General features: G+C 48.6%; 2 protein-coding genes and 1 long non-coding RNA gene across 10 annotated transcripts in view; 2 read left to right on the top strand and 1 right to left on the bottom strand.

Moving 5' to 3' along the window:
* The window catches only part of ACOT7 (acyl-CoA thioesterase 7), a 65,285-nt gene extending 53,762 nt beyond the window's left edge, over positions 1–11,523 (top strand). For all 4 annotated transcript variants that reach the window (XM_083628892.1, XM_083628891.1, XM_083628893.1 and 1 more), the window contains 2 exons: positions 1,262–1,446; positions 10,550–11,523. In XM_083628892.1, the coding sequence (XP_083485018.1) occupies positions 1,262–1,446; positions 10,550–10,654 (290 nt within the window). In that variant the 3' untranslated portion in view covers positions 10,655–11,523. The remainder of the gene's footprint in view (positions 1–1,261; positions 1,447–10,549) is intronic.
* On the bottom strand, positions 10,996–17,637 carry LOC310769603. Of its 3 annotated transcripts, none has more exons than XR_014551726.1 (3): positions 17,529–17,637; positions 15,713–16,076; positions 10,996–11,923 (listed from the first exon to the last, which is right to left on the bottom strand). It is a non-coding gene; the product is annotated as an uncharacterized lncRNA (long non-coding RNA). The 3 variants fall into 3 exon arrangements; XR_014551727.1 differs by lacking the exon at positions 10,996–11,923 and adding an exon at positions 12,231–12,332; XR_014551728.1 differs by lacking the exon at positions 10,996–11,923 and adding an exon at positions 12,247–12,323.
* Positions 17,638–17,954: 317 nt separating this feature from the next.
* The window catches only part of GPR153 (G protein-coupled receptor 153), a 60,345-nt gene continuing 50,383 nt past the window's right edge, over positions 17,955–27,916 (top strand). For all 3 annotated transcript variants that reach the window (XR_014551629.1, XR_014551630.1, XM_083628689.1), the window contains exon 1: positions 17,955–18,059. The gene's annotated coding sequence lies outside the window, so the exon portion shown is untranslated. The remainder of the gene's footprint in view (positions 18,060–27,916) is intronic.

The raw sequence follows: 27,916 nt of genomic DNA on the forward strand, positions 1-27,916 counted from the left end.
CAAACTCAACTTGGCACCCAGAACCCTTCTCTGCTCCCCCAGCTGGTTTTTCATTGCTGGACCTCTTGCACATACCTAAAGTGCTGCTGTGCATGGCACTGACATGAATTCCACTGTTACTGATTTTACCCTTGGTAAAAGACTTGCTTTGAACAGACAACGCCTGGTGTGGAAGAGAAGGCTCGCAATGGCTTCCAGCCACAATGGCTATTCTCTTCCTCCACAGTCAGAGGCGGCAATGCACCTGAATGCTGGTTGCTGGAAGCCAAAGAAGGGAAGAGGACTCTCTCATTCAGATGCTGCTTGTGAGTTTCCAAATCAGGCATCTGGTCGGCCACTGTGAAAACAGGATGCTGGACTAGATAGATCCCCTTTGGCCTGATCCAGCAGACTCTTCCGATGTTCTTATAGGACCTAAACACTCAAGAAGCATGGAATTCCTCCTTGGGACCCTGCTATTTAAAAGGGAGCTGCATGACCACTATGAACCTACATGTGGTGCCATAAGAGAGACTCCCTGAGCTCATCTTGTGTGATTCCCTGCATCAAAAGTGCTGCTTGGCATTCTGGCCCCTCACCTGCCCTTTCTGCCTTCTGTTGGAGAACCTGGTTGATTTCATAAAATTTATATACTGCATGATTGTAGCGAATAAAAAGGTTTACAAAAGGAATAAAACAACTAGATTATTAGTAAAGGCAGTAACATTTAAAAAAAAAAGCAAACCACCAACAAACTAAAAAGACATCTGCATTCTAAATATCTGGGTAGGCTTGTCTAAACCAAAAAGCTTTTAGCAGGCACCAAAAAGAGTCAAACCGCCTGCCTGGTGTCAGTAGGCTAGGAGTTCCAAAGCGCATGTACTGCCATGCCAAAAGATTGATTTCTTATAAAAGCGGAACAGGTGATGCTCCTAACAATGCCAGTTCTGCAGATTGAAGTGGTTGAGTGAGCATATATAGGGTAAGACAGTCTCGCAGGTATAGTCTGGTCCCATGTTATTCAGGGCTTAGTATCCCAATAGTAACACCTTGAACTTGGCCCGGGAGCAAATCTGCAAACAGTGCAGATCTCTGAGCAGAGGTGCGGACAAGTCTTTACTTCTGTTAGCAATTGTGCCGCAGCATTCTGCACAAACTGCAGCTTCTGGATCTGATGCAAGGGAAGGCCCACATAGAATCCACTGCAGTAACCCAGTCTTGAAGGTAACCCAGGCATGAACTACTGTGGGCCAAGCTTGATGAACTCCTCTGTGTCTTACAGGCAGCGTGATCACAATTTCTGGGCGCATGACCTTCACGAGCAATAAGTCCATGGAGATCGAGGTCTTTGTGGATGCTGACCCCTTTGTGGATGAGTCTCAGGAGCGGTATCGGGCTGTCAGTGCATTCTTCACCTATGTGTCCCTAAGCAAGGAGGGGAGGCCGCTCCCTGTCCCACAGCTGGTGGTAAGCCTTACGAGTCCCCCCTCCCATCTTTTGGTCCTGCAGAACTTGGCTACGAGTCCTTCTCTTCTCTCTTCCCGCCCCTCATTTTGGCACATGTTCCTAGATGACTTCAGAGATGTTAAGCATCCTGGGAGACTGCACTCCCGCTGTTGGTGAGAAGCATTTGAAAGCAAACACAGAACCCTCCTGCTTAGCCGTTTCCAGCTGCATTTCAATGTATTGTTTAAACAAAACACGCAGCATTGTGAACGCCCTCCAGGGTTGTGTTTTCCCTCTCTGCTTCCAGGGTGGAGAGGTCACATGGATTCAAGTTTCTCGTTTGTCAGAGATGATGTGTCTTACGCAGTTGAGCTCTTTATGCAATGTCCCTGGGGCTTTTTTGTGTTCCGTCCAGCAAAATCTTGTTCTCTTAATTCAGCATGGAAAAAAGAGAGAGAAGAAGCTGCTTAAATTAGGCTAAAGACACATTTTGTTTTGTTTTTTTCAGAGAGCTGAAAGTGGTTTGAAAGAGAGATGTGGTGTGTGTATGGGGGGGGAGAGTTCATCTTAGTTTTGCCCTTGACCAAATGGGCTTGACAGGTTTTTGTGGGGTTTTTTGTTTTGCTTTTACAGCAACCTGCCAAACCTATTTGGCTAGAGAAAGCAGTTGAACCAAAAAGATTTGTGTGTGAGTGAGTGAATGAGAGAGAGAAAGAGATGCCCCCCTCAAACGATTTTCACGTCTCTAGAATTATTTCTCCAATCCTTTACCATAACTGCATGTTGCTACCTAAGCAAGTGTAGCTTCCCAGACCCACTTCTGCCAACCTAACACAAATATGAGGGCAGAAGGGGCATTTCTAGGGAAGGAGGCATGCATAATCTCTCCTGGGCCCATCAATTCTTCCCAACAGTTGCCGCATCTCCACCTCTTGATTGCTTTCCCCTCCACTGAGTTTACATCTCTTTCCAGTCAGAGCCTGGCTTAGACAGGGAGGGGGGCATTCTTAAAAAAGTGATCTGGTGGAGCATTTGTGGGTGAGAATCGGCTGAGAAAGGGTTAAACACCCTACCCGCTTCTCCGCTGGACCACCATCATTTATCCCACTCAATACACATGCCTCTTTGGTGAACATACAGAGCCGGCAACCCTGTATATTTTTCTCTGTCCACCCTTAGTGTCTCCAAAGAGTCCCCTTAAAACCCATGATAAGAAAACACCTAACCATTTCTACAGTGTTTGTCCCATTACTGTCTCTTGAAATATTTTTTAATTATAAGCATTAAGGTAGGATTGATGCAGAATTTGGAGCCAAACGGCCTCCAGCTTCTATCGATGTTTGAACGTTCCTCCTCCCCAAAAAAGTCTTCCTGGTTTACTTTTCCAACCCACTATTGTCAGTCCTGCTTCCCTTTTATTGCCTATTTTTAGCTGTCTTCACTCAGCCGCTCAGAAACAGCTGAGTGAGAGAGTTGTTCCTCGATTAATATATTATGCCTTGTTGATTTCCAACAGCACTCAACTCTCCCCCGGCCCCCCGGTGTTTCAAAGCATTTAGTCGACTCGGCTTGGTTTTGCTATCGGAGTAGTGTTTATATAATTTGTTCTTAACATTAAACGAAACACACAGATACACCCCACTTAAATTTCTTGGTGCTATAAAATGGGGGGCATCCCCCCAAAATGTGCTTCCTTTCTTTATTTCTGGAGCTTGTTATTGCCTTCATAGAATTTAAAGTCAGCTCAGCTCCACTTCATGTAACATTCCATTCTTATACGGCTGTTGGCCAGGCCAAGGCTCTGATTTATTTCCTGTGTGTTTCATAGAATCATAGAATCGCATCGCTGGAAGGAACCACAAGGGTCATCTAGCGCAACCCCCAGCAATGCAGGAATCACAGCTAAAGTATCCCTGACAGATGGCCATCCAACCTCTGTTTAAAATCCTCCAATGAAGGAGAGACCACCACCTTCCGAAGGAGTCCTTTCCACTGTCAAACAGCTCTTACCATCAGAGAGTTCTTCCTAATGTTTAGTCAGACTCTCTTGTAATTTGGATCCATTGATTTGGGTCCTGCCCTCTAGAGCAGCAGAAAACAGGCCTGCTCCATCTTCCATGTGGCAGCCCTTTAAATATTTGAAGATGGCTATCATATCACCTCTCTGTCTCCTCTTCTCTAGGCTAAACATACCTAGCTCCCTCAACTGTTCCTCATCAGGCTTGCTTTCTAGGCCCCTGATCATCTTGGTTGGCCTCTCTACACATCTTCCGGCTTGTCAATATCCCTCTGCAACTGTGGTGCTCAGAAGCGGACACAGGGCTCTAGGTGGGGTATGATCAGGGCAGAGTAGATCGTTGATGTAGCCTAAAATTTATATATTTATTTGCCACTCTTACACACCATGTTCCAAGCCACAGCTTACATCAACAAGAGGAATAACAGCAAAACAACATCTTAAAACAGCCACAACAATTGCATAGCGAGGCAGCTGAAAGTATGTTATCAGCCAGCTGGGAAAGCATTTATTCTCCATAGGAACCCCAATGGGAGCATTAACACCCCAACATACCTTGCTTCTTCCCCATTAGGGTTCTAGGGGAACCCCAAGTCACATCTTTAGGTCCCTCCAGCACAGAGCACGCCTGTCTCTTCTCTCTCCAGCTTCCAGCATCAGCCAAACTGAACACACAACTCCCTGGCTAGCATTGTGTTGTGTTTCCCTAAAGCCATTATTTATTTATTTAAACACTTTACATACTGCTTAAGTAGAAACATCTCTGGGCGGTGTGCAAAAATTATAATACAGAAAAGGTTAAAAATCAGGTTAAAACTTATAAAATCAGACCTCAGTTAATATGCATGCTGGAATGAAGTCTTCAGTAAGTCCCGGAAGTTCAGAAGCGAAGGGGGCCTGACTGACATGGCTAAGGCTTCAAGTTATATCCCTGACACCTGCAATAGAACAGCTGGGAAGGACACTCTCTCTCTCTCTCTCTCTCTCTCTCTCTCTCTCTCTCTCTCTCTGGGGCCTTGGAGAGCTGCTGCCAGTCAGAGTGGACAAAGCTGGGGCTGGATGGATGGATGCAATGGAGCCTGAGTCGGAGGAAGGTGGCTTCACTGTATGTTAATGTTTTCCAGGGTTCTGTTCTGCCTCTGCTCTAAGCCGCTGTATTCCCTCGAGCCAGAATTAAATTTCTGGCAAACGGGCTCCCCACCCCATGCTGAGCAGTGCGGAGATGCTAATCTTCTTGGATTGCAGTGTTCCGAGTTCCTTGAACTGATGTGTTTGTCTTTGAGGCTGGTCCGCTGTGCAGTTTCCAGGCGAAGGTCTCTCATCCCAGGCTCCCCGCTGCTGTGGCATCCAGGGGGCACGTCGAGGGCTGCTTCGCATTGCCAAACCAAACTGGGCTCCTCCTGCTTGCTGCTCAGTGCTTCTCCGAAGCTCACTACCACATCTAACCAGAGGTTCAGCTGCACCTAACACCTAGTTAATGAGAATTGAGATCTTCCATTGATCTGCTGTGCCCACATACTGCTGGTGGGCCTGTTTGAGGGCAGCGAGTCCTGAGAGGCAAATTAAATGTTGAGTCCTAGAATGTAGGTGTCCAAAGGATGACATCATGGCCCATGTAGCCAATTCCTTGTCCCTTGGGGCAGGGTTCCAAAGCTACCTTTGGCTAAGAGACTGAGCCCCCTAGTTCAACTCTTGCCTTGCCCATGAGCTCCCTAGAACGCCATGCAAAAGCCCCTCTGGTGTGGATATCTGCTCCCAGCTATTAGCAACTCAGATGCCTCTGGAAAGACCAGGAAGCAGGATATGAAGGCAACAGCTGTCTCTCCCGCCCTCCACAGCATCTGATATTCTGTGGTCTCTAAACCCAACAGTCATTTATCGATCTCCCTCTCTAGATTTGTCTGATTCCCTTTAATATTTTAGACTGTTTTGATGTCTAAATTAGCAGCTGTCACCCCGTCTCATGAATAATATTGGCCCATCTTGCTAGGAAATTGTTAGGCAAACTGTGAGGTTATGAAATTTAGCTCATCATCAGTTTCAGTATTAATATGAGTGCCTGTCTGCTTTCTCCACCCACATTCCGCTTCAAGACTGACATAGTGCAGGCTCCCTCCCTTGATCCAACATCAGCCCAGCCACCCAGGCCATTCCATTCTCTAGCCCAGGGGTAAGCAAAGTTGCACCCTCCAGATGTTGGAGCTGCCAGAATGGGGCTCTGGCCTGAGCCACACTCACAAAGTTGGTTGGCCTGTTAAGAATTTGCTGGTCAGCGGTTCCACAGGCGTGGTTTGAAATCTAAGCTGAACAAACACATCTCTAAACTTGGGAGGGGGGAGGCAAAGTTGGACCTGGGACCTCATGCACCCAAACCAGCTCAGCTGTGGAGCCATGCTTCCAGCCCCTAATCCCAAGAGGCAATCTTGAAGGATTCAATGACAGCTTGAAATAGGGAGAGGACAGGCCCAGGTTTGCTAGCTGACTTTTGGGTCAGCCCCACTCCTGTCCCCCAGGGTTGTTTGGCTTCAGTAGGTATAATCTCAGCAGGAGGCAGTGGTGGTAAATAAAGGGAAGGATCCTCTTCTGAATTCCAGGGCTGAGCTTTGAGGCCTGGCTCTGATTAACCACCAATTGTGTTGGAGGAATGCTGGCTTGAGTTAACTTCTGCAGGGGATGGTTGGGTGTGTCGGAATTTTAGCTGCAGTTGCTTATGGGGGGTAGTTCCTGCCATTTTCCATCTTAAAATATGCTCTCTCTAGGTCAACTCTGGGTCTTCTGGGGGTGGGGAGAGGAACAGCCTCCAGGCAGTTGCAATGCAAGGGGCTGTGGTGACTTTTTTAGTTTGGTCTCCTGCGGAGGGGGGGGGGAGGTTGGCAGGCATGGGGCAAAGCTGGCAGGAATTCTTCAAGCTGTGTGGCCGTTCTGCATTTTAACTGGGTCATTTCAGCAGGGGGCAGAGGGAGGAGTGCTGCTACTGAACTGTGCCATATGAGGCTGGGTTACCAGGAAATCCCAGGTTCAAATGTCACTTGCAGGGTGACCACCCACCTGTAATATTCTGAAACTGGGCTTACGTTATGATGCTGGGAAGAGTTAATGCAGGCCAAGGTTCATATTAGACACAGTTGCATGGAACTTACTCCAACCTTTGTTGATGGAAAGCAGTCCCAAGAAGCTGCAAATTCCAGGAGGGGGCTGGTGGACCTTTTCCTACCCCTCCAAGCTCTTGTCGCAGCCCCCCCACACACACCTTGCAGGTGCCTATAGCAGTGTTGAGCCAATTGTGAGCACAGTGACCATAGTACTATTAAATTAAATATCCATGTAAATGGCCAATTACCAAGACAATCCAGCACTGTCACGTTCGATTTCAAAGAAGTCCTCAGAACGAGGAGATTGGTAGAAAGGAGTGTGTAATGCAGATCAGGAAAGGTACCACAAGCGCAAGAGGATGCCAGTGTGGTTAATGGGCAGAGTCAAAGGATCTATTAGAGGCAAGGAAGCTTCCTTCAAAAAGCAGAAGCCTTGTCCAAATGGAAGAGAACTTTGGCAAAAGAAGTGCAAGCAGACAGCAAGGGATGCTAAAAGGGGAATGGGGGGGGCATGTTGTTAAAAGCATTAAGACCAACAACAGGAAGTTCTTGAAATACAGTGGTACCTCGGGTTACATACGCTTCAGGTTACAGACTCCGCTAACCCAGAAATAGTATCTCGGGTTAAGAACTTTGCTTCAGGATGAGAACAGAAATTTTGCTCCGGCGGCGTGGCAGCAGCAGGAGGCCCTATTAGCTAAAGTATTGCTTCAGGTTAAGAACAGTTTCAGGTTAAGAATGGACCTCCGGAAAGAATTAAGTACTTAACCCGAGGTACCACGGTACAGTAGTAGCAGGAGATTGTCATCTGTGGAGGTGCTTGAACAGGAGGCTGGGCTGGAAGGGCCACAGGGATGTCCCAGCAGGTTCTTCTCATGTTCTTACATCAAGTGGGGAATTGCTCTTTGGGGAAAGGGGTTAAGCAGCACCAACACCACCAGGGCTCTGCTCTGTATCACAGGCTTCCATGACAAAACTAGAAAGGGACACACACTTTCCATTAATGTGTGGCTTGAATCCAAGTTCAGCCTTCCTGAGTCTGGTGCCACCCCACACACAGTTGTTTTTGGACTACAGATCCCATCAGCACAAGCCATGATGTCTGGGGTGGATGGCAGTTGCGGTCCAAAACACCAGAGGGGGGCACCAGCTAGGTTGGGGAAGGCAGCTAAGAGAACAGCACAGAGTTCAACTGGAGATTCTGTAGTGCTGGCTGAATTAACTGTTAAGTGTTAGCATTCTAAAACAGTGTGCTCAAATTCCCCAAAGTGAGTGGTTCCTGCAGGTTTGCATGGTTTCCATAATGGGGGAAGGAAATCCTCAGAGAGTCACAATGTTCCTCACCACCAAGATGAGAGGCCCCCTCAGGGCGAAAGGGGCAGAGGAGGAAGAGCAATGGAGGTGAAAGGTGGACAAGTTTGGGAAGGGGGCTTGGGAAAGCCCTGCAGTTGGATATTGCCAAGAGCCAGCGCTGTGTAGTGGTTAGAGTGTCAGGCTAGGGCTCAGGAGAGACCAGGGTTCAAATCTGCTGCTCGGCCATGAAGCTCGCTGGGTGGCCTTGGGCCAGTTACCACCTCTCAGCCTATCTTGCAGGGTTGTCGTGGGGATTAAATGAGCAGGGGGAGAACCACATGGCACCACCTTGAGCTCCATGGAGGAAGAGGTGGGATATAAATGCAATAAATAAAATAAAAGCCCATCTGTTCCAGCTCTGGCTTTGCTGTGGTGGCCAACCAGGTGCCTCTTGGAAGCTCCTGAGTGACATATGTATGTTTGGGGTGGGGGGCAAGGGATTTATCCAGCAATGCAGGGCCAAAGATCTTCCCTTCCATCTGGAAGATAATGTTACACTACTTGGCAGCAGATAAACACAGAGGACTCATTTGGAAGGGAGCGATTCATTAGCGCCACCACTCTTCCTGGGGGAATCATCCTGCCAGGCTGGTGCATAATAACCACTGTGATCCAGAAACATCCCCCGGCTGCCTCTGACTAAACCACCAAGGAGCCTGCCAGCCACCTGGCATGTGCCTTTTTACAAGTGATTAAGTACCTGGGTTCAGCCACAAGTCCTCTGCGTGTAAAACACGTCCCTGCATATGGGATTGTCGCATCAGTTGGCAGGTGTGCCAGGAATGTCCTTGTCTCTGATGTACAACGGAGGATCGGAAAACCAAGGGCTTGCCAAAGCCAAGGCCAGAGCTTGATCCTTTGTCCCTCTTCGCCCCCACCCCTTCAGTCATCACAGATTCTGTGCAGGCTCAAGTATTGTATTGGGGGAGAGTGTGCAAATCAAGCAGATTCTTGTTTTATTGATTTGGAGCACTTGGACCCCCCACTCTTCAGCCAAAAAGGCTCCCGGATTGGCTTACATACAGTCAGTTAAAACAAGACAGACCCTGCCCACTCAGGCTTACAATTTTCAAAAAACACAAGGGGAAATGGACAGGGAGAGAAGCAGGAGGATCACACTTGGGGACAAATTCAGTTCTTTGTTTAATGACCAGCTGGCACAGAGCAGATCATAGACTTGTGGAGTTGGAAGGGACCCAAGGGATATTCTAGTCCAACCCCCTGCAATGCAGGAACCACAGCAAATATGATTGCAGATGAGAATTTTCCTTCTGCCTTGCGTCTGCAGTGATGGAGTTGTTGCTGGTCCGCGAGGCAGTGTGATTCAGTGTGTGTGATGTTTAGGTATGTGAAATGAAGTGGGGTTTGTGGGAGGTATGGTTCTTGTGGAATCTCATCAGAATGGGAAACAGTACTGGAAATTATGTGGATTCAAACAGGGACAGAGTTCAGGCAGGCAAATGTGATTGTGTACTCACTGTCGTCACTTTTTTGCCACTCCCCCCTCCCCAAAATGACACAAACGATGTGGAATCACTTAGCAATCACAAATTAATTGCATGTAAATTTGGCCACAGCAAACAAGCAAAAAAAAAAGTGTTTGTGTGGAATTCAAGCTGAATTTATATATATGATGCTTTTCCATGGTGGGACCATGCTCAAAGCAGGACACAACAACATGCAGAATAAAATCTAACAACATATCAAGATAATGCATGAACAGTTGCAAAACAGAATACAATTTAAATGAAAAGTCATGCTAATATCAATATGGCAAGCAAACATTTCATGTTAATAAACACTGAAACAAAATAAAATACAGTACTTCCAAGTAGCAGCAAAAACAATGCTGCCGCCACCCCAGCAGAGAGTTGGGGCAAGGCAGGGGCAGGTAGCAAAACAGAAATGACACTCCTTTGCATCCTTTGACACCCCCCCCCCGCCCAGCCATTGTGAACATGGGTTTGAGATGGAAAGGAGCAGAGCCTGAAGACCCCAGGGAGCAACCCCAAGTGAGCAGCTCTGTTGGGACCCAGAAACAAGGGCTGGGAGATGAAATGATCAGAGCCCTAGGAACATCAGGTGCTGCCTTATACTGGTCTGTCTACCTGGCTCAGTATAGTCTAGACTGACCGGCAGCAATGGCTCTTTGGGGTTCTCTTCCAGCCGTACCTGGTGCTGCTGGGGATTGAATCTGGGACTTTCTGTGCAAAGCAGGTGCTTTACTACTGAGCCACCATCCCTTACTTCTAGCATCTTTCTTTGCTGCTAAAACTACAAGGAGAACCAAAGAGGCACAAGGGAGCTGAAGGGAATGGGAGAGCTCCAAGGATCTGGAGGGCATCCCTTGCAAAACACCCACTGGAAATGTGCCCTTAACATTTTGAAATGTGGATCCCAGGGTACCCCTTGGTTTCCTGCAGCTGTGGATGAGGACTGACAGATGTTTCCTGTCTGTGGAAGATCCTCCCCTTAACCTAGCCAGCCAACGTAAGGATGAGTGGTTGTAAGAATACAACGAGAACCGCTTTTGTCAAAGAATTTAAACACAGTGAAATAAGTGGCTGGGAAAACCCTGCCTGTCCCTCATGTGCTTTGGGTTCCAGGGCCAGCTTAATCCAACCTCGACCGTGCCCACACCTGTTCTGTCTTTGCTCGGCAGGTAGAAACAGAAGATGAGAAGAGGCGTTTCGAGGAGGGGAAAGGCCGCTACCTCCAGACCAAAGCCAAGCGCCAGGCACAGACCCAGCCGCTCACTCAGCAATGACCGATCTCAGCTGGAGCCCCTTCCGGGAGGAGAGAGCCACCATCAGCACATCCACTCAGAAGTCTTCACTTTGGGCATTTCAATAGCAGAACCTGACCGGTAGCACATAGAGCCCTCATGGCACCCCAGAGAAAGCCACCATTCTGTTATATCTGTACTTGTCGTAGATAGTCCAACTGGCACATTAGGAGCCATGCTAGGCGGCCAGGGATGCCCTTGGAAAGGTGGGGTGGGGGGCTTCGGGACAAGGGATTGGGGGTGGTAATCCTGCTTGGAGAGTTATGGAGCTTCATTATTTTGAAGGCTGCTCCACCTAGGAGGGCTACTGTATGTTAACAAGGTTTTATTTTTTGCGGGGATGGGGTGGGGTTTGCCTTGAAAAATCCTGGCCAGCCTCCCCTAGCCTAATGCCCTCCAGATGTCTTGGGCTTCCAAGACTGATGGAGCTTGTAGTCCAAAATATCTGGAGGACACCAGGATTGTTGGGCAGGCTACCCTTGTTACATGCAGACAAACTGAACACCTGGCTGGGGCAACACAAGGACTACGTCGTTGCACTTACGGGGGCTGCTCTCCTCACCCCCCAAAAAGGCACTAGCATTCTCTCGGAAGAATGATGGGGCCATTAGCACATATATTTTTTCCAGGGCCTTGTGTCTTTGTTATGCTCTTGTTTCACACCCTTCCCTTCCTCTCAGCAAACACCAAAAGCTGCTTCATGACAGTCACAAGCCTAAAAAACAACGCTGTTCTCTGTATTGTTATCTGGCAGTCTCTCTTTGTCCTGTTCCATTCCTCTTGACTATACATATGTATATGTATGCCTAATTTATTTAATGACTATTGTGAATAAAGACTCTATGCCTTTATTTCAGTGATGGGTCTCTGTTAAATTGCTTTGGGCAGGTAGAATATGCAGGCAACTCTCAACTTACGCAGGGGGCTACATTCTGGGGATAGCGTGCAAAACCAAAATTTTGTATAATCAAAGCACACAGGGTGCAATGGTGAATGGGATTGCCAAAGTTTTTTTTTCCCCCTGGGTGCCTGCCCCCTTTTAATTTTCTTCTTCTTAAATATACCAGGCGCATACAAGTTAAATGTGTGCAAATCGCGAGTTACCTGTAGACGTTTGCACAGCTGATGGAACATCTAGCAGGCTTGGACTCCATAGAAACACAGGAAGCTGCCTTATGCTGAATCAGACCATCAGTCCATCTTGCTCAGTGTTGTCTGCACTGACTGCCAGCAGCTCCTGCAGGCAGGAATCTTTTCCCATAGTGGTATATAAATATTCAAACAAATAAACAAACAAACAGATACAGTGGTGCCTCGCAAGACGAAATTAATTCATTCCACGAGTCTTTTCGTCTTGCGCGGTTTTTCGTCTTGCGAAGCACAGTCCGTCGCACCTGTACCTCTTCAAGCGGCTTTAAGAAAAAAGGAAACAAACTCGCAAGACATTTTCGTCTTGCGAAGCAAGCCCATAGGGAAAATCGTCTTGCAAAGCAACGCAAAAAACGAAAAACCCTTTCGTATTGCGCGTTTTTCATCTTGCGAGGTACCACTGTACCACGTAAGTAAGCCAGGAAGCGGAAAGGGAAGACCTGCCACCATTTTGAGTGTGGAATGAGCCCAACTTGGCCAGTGGCAACTGGTTCCAGGGAAGCTTGGGCTCCTGCAAGTGGGAGAAAAGGAAAGAAAGTTACAGGTCATTGTAGAAGTTTCACATCTTATAAGAGCAGTGCAGTCAGTGGAAGTGTCCCTTGACCAAGCTAGGAACAAAGTACCTGGAGAAAAAAGGAAAACTATGGTTGCTATGCTTCTTTCTGTGGTTAAACAGGCTGCTGTTTCCTTGGAGTTACAGGAAATGTGAGTTTTACCAACTGCTCTAAGAAAAAAACTGCTCCTTTATCCCTTATGGTGTATCCAAGAGCCTGTATAGAGTCCTTATGTAGGTTCTCTATCGGTAGGAGAAAATAGCAGAGGCCAACCAGAGAATATTGAGAAGCAAAGCAGCTGCTAAGCATGATCTTCATTAAACTGTTGCAACAGAGTCCCCCACTCCCCCCATGCAGGAAGGGAGGAGAGGAACCCCGAACAATGGTGTGCAAGCTCTTATATAGACTTTTGAAATTGCCTTTAGTTCCTGAATCTCTTACATATATTGATAGTTTGCTCAGCTTAACAGATACTTGCCAGGCTGTATTTGCAAAGGGAGGTGTAAGCCCCTACAGTCCAAAGACAACTAGAAAGCTTTTCCCATTTCCTTCCTCCTTGCAGAGAAATATTTGAGGTCCATTTGCAAGAGTCAAAATGGCTTCAGGATTGCTCTCCTGCACTGTTTCAGACACTAATCCATGTGTGTTTGCCTTGTGCATTTATGAACAATTATTGTATATATATAAGACCTTAGAATTCCTATAACACAACTGAAATCTGTTTGTGGATGCCTAGGAAATAACCACCAGCCAAGACTGTAATTGAGAAGGGCTCCATCCTCAGGGGAGGCTATTTGCCGAGTGTCTGCAAGAGGTGCCATTCTGTCCTTGCTTCCACTTTGAATTTGAAAACAAACACCACACACCTGGCCCTTGAGTGTTTGCACTGCCTCAAAACCAGCAGCCAGGTTCTGAAGTTCCTAGACAATCCTCCTCCCCCTCTGGCCCTGTGTTGCTTATGTTTCCTCTGTGCTGATGGAGAGGTGCTCTGCACATGTTCAGAAGGCCTGTTATTTCCCTAGGCTGCGCAGGCAAGCCTGCTCTGGTTCCTAGGTCCTAACAGCATATTTGTTCGTATCTATAATGTAAGCCGTTTACCATTTTTTGAGGAGTTCTCTCTCTCCCTCCCCCACCCACAAATCAGCGTGGGAGAAGACAGTCCCAGCCCCACTGCTCAGAGCTGGAATTGTCATCAGGGAGCTTGCAATTAAGCAGAGTATAAATAGCCCCAACTCGAGTGGGCAGCGGTGTGGCTTTAGTCATGGAGAGGAGTGACATTTCTAAGTGAAATAGCTGTTTAGCGCTCCCTTTCCCCTTCTCCCCCCCCCCCAATTCCCAGTCGCATGAGTCATGACAAAACCCAGGCAGATAACAGGTGGGAGAAAGGAACCCTCACCCCTCAGTGTTGAGCCTCTGGTGTGTCTCTGTCGTGCGGCGTTTAACTGTTACCTTCCTAAGGGCAGCACCCGGCCCTACGTCCGTCCATCCTAAAAGAAGCTAAGCTTTGGACTTCTTCCTTAAAATGCAACCTCTATTCCTCAGTGTTGTATGGCCAGATCAAGCCTCTGTGTGAATGCCCAATGGCTAAGACATGGGCTTTGAAAGTGGAAACAAAGGCAGAACAGTACCTCTTGCAGAGACACAGCAGGCAACCTCCCCTGAGGGTGGATGAGTCCTTCAGGGTCAGAGGAGAGTGTGTGTGACAAACAGACGGACAGAGACACATTGGCAAGTGTTGTTTTACAGTGATGGGGAGGTCGTCTTCCCAATTACCTCTTCTCCCTGTAGAATCTGGAGGTCTGCTCCAATCTGGTTTTAGTTTATTGTTTATTTTATGCTTTGAATTATTTAAAGAGTCATTTTAACAGGGTGGTTTTTTTTACTGATAATTGTGTTGTTTTATTCTCTTTGCAAACTGCATTGAGGTTTCTTTGTTACCATCAAGCAGTTGTATAAATTTTGTGAAATAATTTCTAAAATACCAGTGGATTGGAGGAGGGGGTGAGCAGGTGAATCTCACAAAACTGAGGCCTGCTCCTTCCTGATCTACAGGAATCCACAGTATCTTTTAGAGCAGGTGACCAGGGATGATGGGGCTGTAGTTCAGCAACAAATGTAAGTTTGAGATTAGCCACCCCTGGGATAAGCTTTTCTAAGGTAATTCATCATCATCATGAGAGCCAGTGTAGTATATAATGGTGAGAATGTCAGACTAGGACCTGGGAGAGACCAGGGCTCAAATCCCCACTGGGCCATGAAGCTCGTTGGATAACATTGGGCCAGTCGCTGCCTCTCAGCCTAACCCACCTCATAGGGCTGCTGTAGGGATTAAATGAGGGGGAGATCTGTGTAAGCCACCTTCAGCTGCTTGGAGGAAAAGGTGGAAAATAAATGCAATAAATAATCATTTCTTGGGATGCCACCTTTCCTTGGTAAACAGTGTTCCAATGCTGCTCACAGCCTTCTTTTTTCTGTTTAAAGTTTGGGGATGGATAATGCTGCATGCCTCCACTTCAATAACATAAGAAGAGTCTTGCTCAGGCCAATGGCCCATCTAGTCCAGCATCCTGTTCTCACAGAGCCAACCAGATGCCTATGGGAAACCCACAAGCAGGATCCAAGCACAGAAACACTCTCCTCTCCTGTGGTTTCTAGCAGCTGGTATTCAGAAGCATTACAGCCTCCAGCAGTGGAATGCATGGCCATCATGGCTAGCAGCCATCAATAGCTCGCTCTCTGCCGTGAATTTGTCTAATCCTGTTTTAAAGCTATCCAGTTTTGTGGCCATCCCTGCATCCTGTGGGAGTGAGTTCCATTGTCCGACCCTTAAACTATGTGAAGGGCTTCTTTTTATCTGTCCTGAATCTCCCAACCCTCATCTTCATTGGAAGCTCATGAGTTCTAGAGTTAAGGAAAGGATAAAAGCTTCTCTTTACAGTGGCACCTCGGGTTACAGACGCTTCAGGTTACAGACTCCGCTAACCCAGAAATAGTACCTCGGGTTAAGAACTTTGCTTTAGGATGAGAACAGAAATCGAGCGGCGGCGGCATGAGGCCCTATTAGCTAAAGTGGTGCTTCAGGTTAAGAACAATTTCAGGTTAAGAATGGACCTCTGGAACGAATTAAGTATGTAACCAGAGGTACCACTGTATCTACTTTTTCCATGCCATGCATCATTCTATAAACTTCCATCATGTTGCCTCTTACTTGCTTTTTGTCCTAAAAAAGAAGTACCACCAAATTCTGCAACCTTTCCTCATACAGGAGTTGCTCTGTTACCTTGGTTATTTTGTTTTTGTTTTATTTTTTAGTAAAAAAGAAGTGTGTCTTTGGTACCTGGAATATGGTGTTGAGGTGACTTGAGCAAGGGTCCCACATGGGATTTCGAAGCCACACGTCTGCTGCGTCAGCCAAAAAATTTTTGGCAGGGCAGGAAGCTCATCTGGGCTGGGCCCCTTTCCCCCTTTTTCTGTCTTTTTCCTTGAGAGTGCCTGTCCCAGGCAGATGGCCTCACGGCCAGCTTCTTCAAGAGCGCAGCCTCTGCCCTGCGCCTCCCTCGGCCGAACGCCAGCCTAGCAACACGGCCGCATGTCTCCAGCAGCTCAGCGAGGCTCAGCGCTGGCTTTTCACTTCCAATTAAACATCAAGATGCATTTTGAAGGATGAGTCAGGGCTGCCCTTCAGGAAAAGGGGGAAGTTTCTGTAACATGAAAGAAATGCGTCTCAGGCTTATGGGCAAAAGCAGGGCTGCCAGGGCAAAACATTCCCCCTTCCCCTGCCAAAAAAGAGGATGCCTCCCTTGTGTAACTTTTGAGATGGTGAGGCGTAACACTCTCTGGACCAGAACACCTAGTCCGAATTAAGCAGGTAGGTCCAAGGATGGCTACTCATTCCTGAAATCTGTTTTCCGGCCTTGATTCTGGCCAGAATCTGACCTCCTCCTAGCTATGCATCCATATGTGGTCAGCAAACTGCAAGCGAACACATGGGAAGCAAGTGGAAAGCCAAATCTTACACCCCTCCTTTGCAAAGGGGCAGGGCTCCTGCATCACTCAGTTTTGCTTCCTTGAAGAACCACAGCTCAGCACTAAGCATCTACCTAATGGCTTCCTGGTAGGGCCAGGAGAGACTCCCTGCCTGAAACCCTGGAGAGCAGCTGCCAGTGAGTGTAGGCAGTACTAAGCTAGACAGGCCAATGGGTCTGACTTGGTAAAAGGCAGCTTCCTATGTGTTGGCAGCTGATGTGCACTGCAGAGTGCCTTTCTGGGAATTCTGCTCAGAGAGCTTCCAGCTTCTGACTAGGCTTGGTGAAGTGTTCAGGTGGGAAGAGTGACTTCCTCTAAGGTCCACTTGGCCATCTCTTGCGTTTGATGCTGGTGGGAGAGGCTGATGGACTGCCGGAAGTTGGTTCAGTCTTGGAGGGGTTCTTTGGCACAATTAGGAAGTCAGGGAGAGAATGTTTTGCAAGCCCATCCGCCTGGCCAGCCTTTGAGATTTTCCCTGAGGCTCCTGTTCACATCTGAGATGGAGCCTTTTTTGGTGGCTTCCCCCATGTCATTGCCCTCTCTCCACATTGAAGTGTACCCTGCCACACACTTTGTAGTGCGATGTGAACAAAGTGCTCCCCCTTTCAGACAGTGTCTAATAACACTTAATGGCTTTCTTTGGGAGAAGCTGTTGAAAAGGGTGAGTTTGGGGGTTCTGGTAGTGCTGTTCCGTTTCAGCTGTTTTGGCTGGCTTGGATTTGTACATGGTTTATGTCGCCAACATTTGAGTTTTGCGCTTATGGAGGCAGTGAGCCAGCAGGGGTGGGCAATACCCACCCAAGAGGCATTCTTTTCTTAGCAGCTCAGATGTCTTCAGAGTAGGCTTCCTCCAGGGGTGAGGGCTGCAGTGGGCCTGGAATCTCACCCCCCCAATCCTCTTCACACTGCCTTCTCAAGGCACGAGCTAAGGGGGCGTCACAAAGGATAGGGTTTTCCCTCATTTTACATCCAGTTCTGCTGGCGAACGGTCTCGGTGAAGCCTCATTGCTGTGGCCGGGGAAAGCACTCTGCATATGCTTAGAGGCACACGCACCTCGCTCGCAAACAAGGAGGCACGAGCAGTGCAAAGCGATACACTCTGCGTATGCTCAGAGGCGTTCGCGTACCTCGCCTGCTCCTGAGACCCGAGTTCATGAGAGCAATGCAAAGTGGGGCCGTGCGCCTTCTCCTCGCCCGTGGGATGATTCATGGGGGCTGCAGAGTGAGCCTCCTGCGCCTCCCGGTGCGCCATCGCCATCTTCGGCCGGGACTACCGGTGGGAGCGGGGGTGGGGGACGGGAAAACAGACCGGCTCGGAAGTGCGCCCCCTCCCAGGCTAAAAGAGAGAACGGGGAGGGGAGGGGAAAGGAACCATCCCTGGCGTGGAGACACAAACACAGCCCCCCTCCCCGCGTGTCCAAAGCGCCTCGGCCAGAAGGCCCCCTCTCCACCCCCAGCAACGCCTCCCCCGGGCCCGATCCTGGACGAGCGCGGAGCGGAGGGGCGGCGAGAGGAGTCTAAGCATGCGCTTGCACGCCCCACCCCCGCCCAGCCCGGGCAGGCGGCGAAGGCGGCGGCGGCGAACAGCGCGAGCGGCAGGCGGTGGCAGAAGGAGCGGCAGCAGCGAAGCGCCCGCTTGCAGCCCGGAGCTCTCGCAGGTAAGCTGCCCCGCGTGGACGCTGGCGCGCCAAGATGCTAGGGGGATATGGATTCCGGTGGAGGGGGGGTTCCTTCAAACCCCCCACCTCGTGGTGTAGGGACGACACCCCCTTCCTCCCTGCGGGGACACTCCCTTCCCCCTCGCCTTCCCCGGGGCGCGCAAGGCAGCGCGCTCTTTGGGGGCCGCGGAGGGTGGGGTTTCTCCCCTTTGCAGCCGAAGACGGTGGGGGGAGCGACCTCCTTTTCAGCCCAGCCATCTAAGCTGCAAGGAATGCGACTCCCCCCTCCCTTTCCCCCTCCTCTCCCAACCCACCGCAAGTTTCTTTCTTCTCCGTCGAGATTTTACAAGGGGTGGGGTGGCGAGGATGAGCAGGCGCGCAAAGGACTCCCAGTCTTTACTGCTAGTTCTCAAGACGAAGCCTTTCTCTTTTGGTTCACCCGTGGGAGGCTGGGCTAGATGGGCCTTTGCACGATCCAGCTGCTTCAGGGCTGGTCTTTAGGGTCTTCCCTTCATCCCTCCTCCCACTCTGTGAACCAGGCCTGCCACAGAGTCCATGCTCCTCTCACCTGCAGTACTCAATGTAAGATGATGATGGTGGCTTTTGTTTGTTTGCAAACCGGTCGATTTGGGCTGATTTCTGGCATTGGTCCTGATTCTGTAATCCTATTGCATTTTGTTGTAACTCTTCCGCCTTTGATTGAGGCTGCAAAATTGGCATCATCTGCCCCATTTCCCTCCAGCTTTCTCCCAACCAGCCAGTTCCTCAGCTGACACTGGCTTAGGAAAGGAAGGGTAAAGTAAAGCCAGGGAGGGGGCAACTGTGGGGGAGGGAGGGTCACTTAATTGCCCTGATCCTTTGTTAAGACATTTTGCAAAGATGCCTCTGATAGCATTGCGAGGAATTTCTGGAATTTGCTGGGGGCACCTGCTGTCAATGTCTGAAAAGTCGCTGAAGCAGCCATAAACTCTTGTAGTTGCTCCTCCAAGAGGATGTTTTGTGTTCACCCAGCGAATGAGGGCTGTGTCATTTGATTGATGAATCAGTTAGTTTAATTAAGAGGGTCTCCAAACTGTGATCCCATATCTGAGAAGAAGCAGCGGTTGTTCTTAGGACCTGGTGGTCCATTCAGAAGATGAGTGGGAAGGGCCAGTATTGACAGAGGGAAGAGTCCACACTTGAGAGTAGTGGAGAGGATTAGCAGCAAAGTCAATGGGAGGCTAGAATTAAGATGTTTAATCTTGATTCAATTAATAATCATACAGCATCTAGTGCAGCTCATTACAATTGCTACAACAGGCATAAAAACCATTAAGGCCCTCAGCAATTTTCAAGTGGACTGTGGAGTGGGGGGAGTTTGGGAACCACTTGTCTAATAGATTGCAAGGTTCTGATTAACTTTTAAAAAAAAAGCACCAGATGCTCATGCGTAACTGCATAATTCAAGTACTTAGAGACTTTAGATGGTAGAGGCCACCTTAGCAATGCAAGAGGAAACCCCCCCCCCCCAGCTTGGTCAGGCCAGAAGCCCATCTAGTCTAGCATCCTGTTCTCACAGTGGCCAACCAAATGCCCCACTGGGAAGTCCACAAACTGGACATGAGTGCTTTCCCTGCTTACAATACTCAGCCTCTGCTATTCAGAGATGTACTGAATAACTCAGTTGGTTAGAGTGTGGTGTTGCTAACACCAAGTTTGCAGGTTTGATTCCCATATGGGACGGCTGCATCTTCCTGCATTGCAGGGGGTTGGACTTGATGATCCCACTCGTACCATCCTGTGACAGCAGAGGCAAGCATAGCCATTGCAGCCAATAGCCTCCTCCTCTATTTATTTTTCGGATCCTCTTCTAAAGCCATCCAAGTTGGTGGCCATCTCTACACCTGGTCAGAGTAGATTTCTTAAGAGCATAAGACAAACCTTGATGATGGCTCAGACCAGCGGCCCGTCTTATCCAACATATTCTTGTGCAGTGTCCAACCAGAAGCCTTGCAGTCAGGACCTGAGCTCCAGCAGCACTCTCCTCACTTGTGCTTCTGGGCAACTGGAGCTCAGAGATGGACTGCCTCTGAACATGAAGGTTCCATATGGCCACCATGAATGGTGGGAACAGAAGAAGAAGCCCCATAGTCAGACCAATGGCCCTTCTAGTTCAGTGTTATCTACACTGACTGGCAGGAGCAGTGTAGGTTCTACCAGCCCTCCCTAGAGATTGAACCAGGGACGTTCTGCATGCACAGCAGATGCTCTGCAACTGACTTTGGTGCTTTGTCTAATAGCCATCAACAGACCCCTCTGTCATGGAAGAGTATAACTTCCATGGAAGAGTAGAAGAGAGGGAAATGCTCTTACTCATAAACAGAATGATCCATGGGTTAAAGCACATGCAATTCACTGGCTAGGCTTTCATCTGGATGTTGAAGTCCATGGAATTTCAGGTGTTCTCTGTAGTCCATATGATGCATTAATTGGTTTCATTTCCTTCATGTACCATCCTGACCCTAAAGTCCAGTGCACAATACTAAAAATGCATTCGATAAGTAGAACACCTAAAAACTGCATTTTTCCTTTTAAAAAAACAATACAACAAGGCTACATAGTGAAAGAAATGTTGAATCCCAGGTCAATAAAAGTGTGGGGGACAGCCACACGTCTCAGGGGAAGGAACTTCACATCATCATCATCATCATCATCATCATCATCATAATTTGGTACCCTGCCCATCTGACTGGGCTGCCTCAGTCACTCTGGGTATGGTTGTTGGGAGACGGACGGCTGAAATCTCTTTAAAATTTAACACTGTGTGATGGAAGTGCAGTTGCACCGGGTGTGTTGTTTAGGGAGGGGGCTGCACACCCCTCCCAGGTTTCATACTGATAACCACTGAGTCACGACTGCCTTACCAAATTAAACAGGCCTGGATCCAAAGGACTTGGATCCAAAAGCACACATGCAATTGCTTCAGAAAAAAGGACAACACTCTCCCATGTCTTGATAGCCTATGTAAAAAGCAGCCTGCATCTTTCTTGGTCACGCTCTAGTGTGACCAAGTAAACGGCTTCCGGGATGGCGCTGTTTAGAGAGGAGCCCCTTTTAAGATTCCAGGCTGCCTGGTGAGCATGGAGGTGTGCTCGCTCCAGAGGCGACATGGCTGGCTGTAAGAAGTGGGTGTCCCCAATGAGTGTGTTCAGATCCTCTCCCATGGATACACCCCTTAATTTTCTCCCCTGGCACATTGGGAGGACAGTAAGGTGCTGTGCTCAGGGACAGCACAGCGACTTTTCCAGCTGCCAATAAAGACCCCGCCGGCAGTCCCGCCCCACGGGGTTCTAGCAATGCACAAACCCACCCTCACCCACCCCGGCAGGAACTTTGGTTCTGAATGGAAAGGAGAAAATAGCCACAGCGATTGCTCTCTTCCAACCCCAACAGCCATTTAATCCCTCAAAAAGAAGGCGGTTGAAGTTGACTTGCTGACACACACCCACACACCCGGGGACCCTGGTTTGCTTTGGCATTCGCTGTTTGGGCTTTGTTTGCGATTCTCCCACAGCAGAGGGATGCCCCCACACCTTGTGAAAGAACTGTTGATAAACTTCCTGCCACAAATTGCTTTGAAGGGCTTGCACTAGATGAACCTTGGGGTCCCTTCCAACACTACAGTCCTAGGAATATGGCCTCCTTGCTTCTCACTGCCTGCCAGCGGTTCATCTCGGAGTGACTGGGGGAGTGCATCTAACCTGGCATCATCAACCAGGAGGGGTGAGCAGGTCTCCTTCCTTCCCTCCCTCCCCAAATCTCCTGGAATCTGACTTCCCTTCCCAGGAAGGGTCAGGTAAAGGTAAAGGGACCCCTGACCATTAGGTCCAGTCGCGGACGACTCTGGGGTTGCGGCTCTCATCTCACTTTACTGGCCAAGGGAGCTGGTGTACAGCTTCCAGGTCATGTGGCCAGCATGACTAAGCCGCTACTGGCAAACCAGAGCAGTGCACAGAAACACTGTTTATCTTTCCGCCGGAGCGGTACCTATTTATCTACTTACACTTTGACATGCTTTCGAACTGCTAGGTTGGCAGGAGCTGGGACCGAGCAACGGGAGCTCACCCCATCGCAGGGATTCAAACTGCCAACCTTCTGATCAGTAAGCCCTAGGCTTTGTGGTTTAACCCACAGCGCCACCCGCGTCCCTAGGAAGGGTCAGAGCTACTGTTAAATCGTGCCATGCAGGGGGTTGCACTCGATGGCCCTTGAGTCCCTTCCAACTCTACAATTCTATGGTTTTGGGCTTGTTGATCATCTTAAAGCCACTGTGTGGTCATAAGACCATAGGAAGCTGCCTTATGCTGAGTCAGAGCTTTGGTCCATCGAGCTCAGAATGGTCCACCCTGACTGGCAGCAGTGGCTTTCCAGGGTTTCAGGTAGGGGATATTTCTTTGCCCAACCTGGAGATGCCAGGGATTGAACCTTCTGCATGCAAAGCAGATGTTCTGCCACTGAGCTAAAGTCTCTCCCCTAAAAATAAAGTAAGGTCCTCATCCTCATTGTTTGAATAAAGTTCCGAATTAAATAGGATTGCTGGTCTATCCAGCTCAGTTCAGACTCTCCAGAGCAGGGGTCAGCAAACTTTGTCAGCAGGGGGCCGGTCCACTGTTCCTCAGACCTTGTGTGGGGCCGGACTATATTTTGGGAAAAAATATGAATGAATTCCTATGCCCCACAAATAACCCAGCAATGCATTCTAAATAAAAGCACACATTCTACTCTGATTCCCAGATCGTCTGCAGGCTGGATTTAGAAGGCGATTGGGCCGAATCCAGCCCCCAGGCCTTAGTTTGCCTACCCATGCTCCAGAGTTTTTCCCAGCCCTGCCTTGAGATGCCATTGAGGACTGAACCCAGGACCTTCTGCATTCAAGACAGATGCTCTACTAATGAGCTTTGGCCCTTCCCCAAAAGCACTCCCCCTGTCCTGTTTTGAGCATTGATTTGTGCACCTATATTATTTATTTATTTATTTATTTATTTATTTATTTATTTATTTATTTATTTATTACAGTCTTATTCTGAAAAAAAGAGGCCTCAAGCCAGGTAGAAACTAATCTAGATAATCTGTTTTGGCGCAGGTTTTGCCACTGAAGCATCTTGTCCGAAAATGCAGTACTGGGAACTTGCAGAAAATTAATTAGTTAAGATCAAGCAGTGCTAGTGAGGGCCTGTGTGTGTGCGTGTGTGTGGAGATCCCACTGTTGTTTCTTTCAAGCTTCACTGGTGTTCCTCCCTCTCTTAAGGAGTCATTTATCACCCTCGCTGCCCACTCAGCCAGCCCTGCCTCTGGCTGCCCTGCGAGCATCCAAGAGGGAGTGATTTATCAGCGCTGTGTCTTGCAAATTGGTTGCAGCAGGCCACTGTGCCATCTCTCCCCACCACCACACCGCCCCCCGCCCCCCTGCAACAATCTTCCCCGAGGGCCCAGATGTAAAAAAAAGGCCTTTTACAACTTGGAAGAGCTCTGCTGGATTTGGTGGGGTTCGTTTGTCATTTTTCCTCCAGTGCTTCCCTAACCCTTCTTCTTTAACTGCGGAGCTGAGAAAATGCTCTGTGGGTCTCAAAAGCTCGTCCTTTATTTCGTGATTGATTTGTCTGCTTTACTTGCGGCTGCTAATACAGTGGTACCTCGGATTACAGATGCTTCAGGTTACAGACTCCACTAACCCAGAAATAGTGCTTCAGGTTAAGAACTTTGCTTCAGGATGAGAACAGAAATCGTGCAGCGGTGGCGCAGCGGCAGCAGGAGGCCCCATTAGCTAAAGTGGTATCTCAGGTTAAGAACAGTTTCAGGTTAAGGACAGACCTCCAGAACGAATTAAGTTATTAACCCGAGGTACCACTGTAGAAGGAATTTGAAGCTGTCTCCACCTGGGTTTTTCCCTGGTGGGATTATAGAATTGTAGGGTTGGAAGGCACCCCAAAGGACCATCTAGTTCAGCCCCCTGCAATGCAGGAATCACAGCTGAAGAATCCCTGACAAATGGCCACCTAACCTCTGTTTACAAGCCTCCAAGGAAGGAGAGGCCACCACCTTCTGTCCCATTGTCCGACAGTCAGAAAGTTCTTCCTAATGTAAATTGGGCAGTGAGCTCATGGCTAGGCTAAAATATTTTGCTGCCTGAGGCGGAGCAGCAAGTGTCACTATACACCCATACATGGTGCACAGTGTCCCTGAGCATGCGCAGAGTTGACTTTCAGGGCTCATTTCTTTTCAGATCTGTAGGTAGATCAAACATAATATCTATGCTACTACCCCCCCACTCTTCTTCCCATAGGACCACAGATGTGGCAGGAGCTGAATGTTTGCTCTAAAGGGCAGCATATCCTCCAGGTTTATATATCCTTTATCTCCCCTTCCCTCTATTATTATTAGTAGTAGTAGTAACAGCATTAATCTTATTTTGCTTTGCTTGCAGAGCAGCTGGGTGCCTTAGAAATCACTGCCTCTATGTGCTCTGGAGACCTCTTTTTTTAAAAAAAGTTTAAATAATATGTACATAATTGACCGTTCTTGTCAATAGATTGTTTGTGTGGATTGGGCCCTTTGCCCACCCCCCAGAAATGCGTGTTGGCACCCTATAATTCAGAGTCGGCCCTGACAGCACTGCTTCACTCCCCCACCCCTCTGAAAGTCAGCCTCTGTTTGCATCTATATACATATATACTGTATATATATAACTCTGTGCTACCAATCTGTGCCCTAGGTCCCTTTTGCAGGAGCCCATTTCCTGCCCTTTGGCTTGGTGGGGGCGAGGGGAGCCAGCACCAATGCCCATCCATCCCCCCTCCCCCATGCATTGCAGGGGGTGGACTAGATGAGCCTTGGGGTCCCCTCTAAACTCTATGATTGTATGATTCTAAAAGATGTCCCTGTCCAAAGCAGCCACCAGCCTGTGCTTTCGAAAGCTGCCTGCCAGCAATTCCCAGGGCTTGTTAAGTCAGGACGGACCCAGAATGGATCACTTATTGACGAGGAGTAAATGCTTTATTTGATTTCTGCTAAAGAGTTGTTTGCGAGGGTAGCAATGGCTCTCTTGATTTGAGTGGATGTGCAACTGGCACAACCGATTCGGTGCAGAAATGTGTGTGTTTGTGTGTGTGCTGCTGGTTGCTCTTTTGGCACTGCACTCGTCTGGCTCCAAGTTTGGTATTTCAGAGGTCTCTTGAGGTGGGCAGTAATCAGAGAGAAGTCTGCCAAAAGGCTCTGTGACTCTAAAGAGTGACGGCATTTGAAATAGTTGCCAGAGCAAAATTCTGCCCAAGACTCTGTTTCCACAGGGAAGGAGAACGTAAGGAGGAGCCTTCTGGAGGCAGAGCCAAGCCATCATGGCTAGTAGAGCCTTATCCTCCAACAATAGGTCTAAATCTCTTTTGAAGCCACCTAGATCTCAGAGCCCAGGTGGCTTTGTATGGGAGAATACGGTCCTACAGGTAGCCTTGACCTGAGTCAAAAAGGGCTTTATAACCAGCACTGTTGAACTGTGCCCAGAAACAATGGTGCTGTGCTAACAAGGGAGTCATCTGCTCTCCATAACCACTTCAAAATACAGTCCATTCGCTTACTTTTTATATTTTGAATTTGAGTTTCTATATGGCTAGTCCCCTTGTGGATTTCTTTTTAGATCAGGTAGGAGGGAAATAAATGTTCTGGCATGTGAATGAATGAATGAATGCCAGTGGGTGTGGTGCTTTCTACAGGGACTTTACAGTCTAGAATTCAACACACAGTCAGCAAAAGTGGAAGAAGAGGGGAAGCAGAGGCACAGGTGAACTGGGCAAGAGGGTGCATTCTTTTGACCGCAGGTGCTTAGGTTACTTGGAGTGGGGAGTTAAGGACAGCTTCTGCAAGTTGAAAGGCTGCCAGGAAGCTGCTGTGGTGCTGGGCCATGAAATTTCAGACCTCCTCCTCACCACTTCCCAAGCAGGTCCCTCCATTTTGGACCTTACACTCCATCTACTGAAATCCACAGAATTACTGCTACCCTCCGAAGTGGACCTCAAGACTCTCTCCAGCGAGCAGCGAGGGGCGGGGAGAGTATTCCCTATCATTTATTTATTTATTAAATTTCTATACCATCCTTCATCTGAGCAACACAGGGCGGTTTACAATATAAAAACACGAAAACACATAACATAGTAACAAATAAAAACAATAGCCTCACACAGTTTAAAAGGCCATCGCTTATTTAATTAGTCAAAGGCTTGGGAGAAGAGAAATGTTTTCACTTGGTGCCTAATGATATGAAACAAAGGCGACAGGCAAGTCTCCCCTTGTGAGAACATTCCACAAGTGGGGAGCCACTGCAGAAAAGGCCCGCTCTCACGTTGCCACAATCCAGGCCTCTTGTGGAGGAGGCACATGAACAAGGTTCTCATGATGATCGTAGGGTCTGGGTTGGTTCCTAGGGCAGGCATAGGCAAACTCAGCCCTCCAGATGTTTTGAGACTACAATTCCTATCACCCCTGACCACTGGTCCTGTTAGCTAGGGATGTTGGGAATCGTAGTCCCCAAACATCTGGAGGGCCGAGTTTGCCTATGCCTGCCCTAGGGGGAGAGGTGGTCCTTAAGGTATTGCGGTCCTGAGCCGTTTAAGGGTTTACAGCCAGGTTGCTTTTGTGCTGACCGTCCCCCTGTAGAACAGCCTTTCACAAGCCTGTGGCCCTTCAGATATTTGTGAACTATAACTCCCATCAGCCACAGACAGCATAGCCCAATGGCCAGGGATGATGGGAGTGGTAGCCCAAAATTTCTGGGAAACACAGGATTGGAGAAGGCTGCTCTAGAAGGTGCCAGCTACTCCAGATTCTAACCCTTTAGATGCCAGATGCAGCTCTCGAAGAGGATGGAATGTCCTGAAGAACTCTCCAGGCTGGTCTGTAAAAGCTTAGCCGGTGCTCCAGGCTGGTGCTGAGGCAACTTGTCTCCTGCATGGTTGCTGGCTGTGGTCCTGAAAGCGTGGTGAAAATCTGTGGGTTGATATATGCAGTGCTGTCCATGGTGCTGAACCTGCCCCAATCCAGATTAGCACCAGCCTGGTCTTGTTCCCTCTCACCTGAGCCATTGCCTTGCTGGGTTGATGGAATCCCCAGTGAATAATAGGACCAGAGCAGACCTGGGAAAGGCCCTGGGGAGCTGGTGTTAGCTTGAGAGGGCAGTATTGCACTTTTTAATCCTGGTTGCCTCATCTCAAAAAGAAAATTGTAGAATTGGAAAAAGGTTCAGAAAAGGGCCATCAAAATGACCAACAGGCTGGAGCAACTCCCATTCATGAAAAAAGATTGCAGCGTTTGGGACTTTTTAGTTTAGAGGAAAGGTGACGAAGTTTAGAGGAAAGGTATCTGACGAAGTGTGCATGCACACGAAAGCTCATACCAAGAACTAACTTAGTTGGTCTTTAAGGTGCTACTGGAAAGAGGAAAGGTGAGTAAGTGGAGACATGATAGGTGTTCCAGTAATTATGCATGGCTTGGAGAAAGTAGATAAAGAAACATTTTCCTCCCACTCTGATAACACAGTAATTCATTGGGCGTCCAATGAAGCTGGATGTTGCAAGATTCTGGACAGATAGAAGAAATGACTTCTTCAAACAGTGCATAGTTAAACTATGGAACTCTCTCCCACAGGATTAGCCCAATCCATGGCTCCTAGCAATTGGGGCTCAGCTCTGCCTCCACAGTTGGAAGCAGCAATGCTTTCGAATACCAGTTGCCGGAAGCTGCAGGAGGAGAGAGTGCTCTTTCTCTCAGATCCTGCTTCCTGGTTTCCCTTTGGGGCATCTGGTTGGCCAGGATGCTGGACTAGATGGACC

The sequence above is a fragment of the Podarcis filfolensis genome (assembly GCF_964270895.1).
Source record: "Podarcis filfolensis genome assembly, chromosome: 8".
Lineage (NCBI taxonomy): Eukaryota > Metazoa > Chordata > Lepidosauria > Squamata > Lacertidae > Podarcis > Podarcis filfolensis.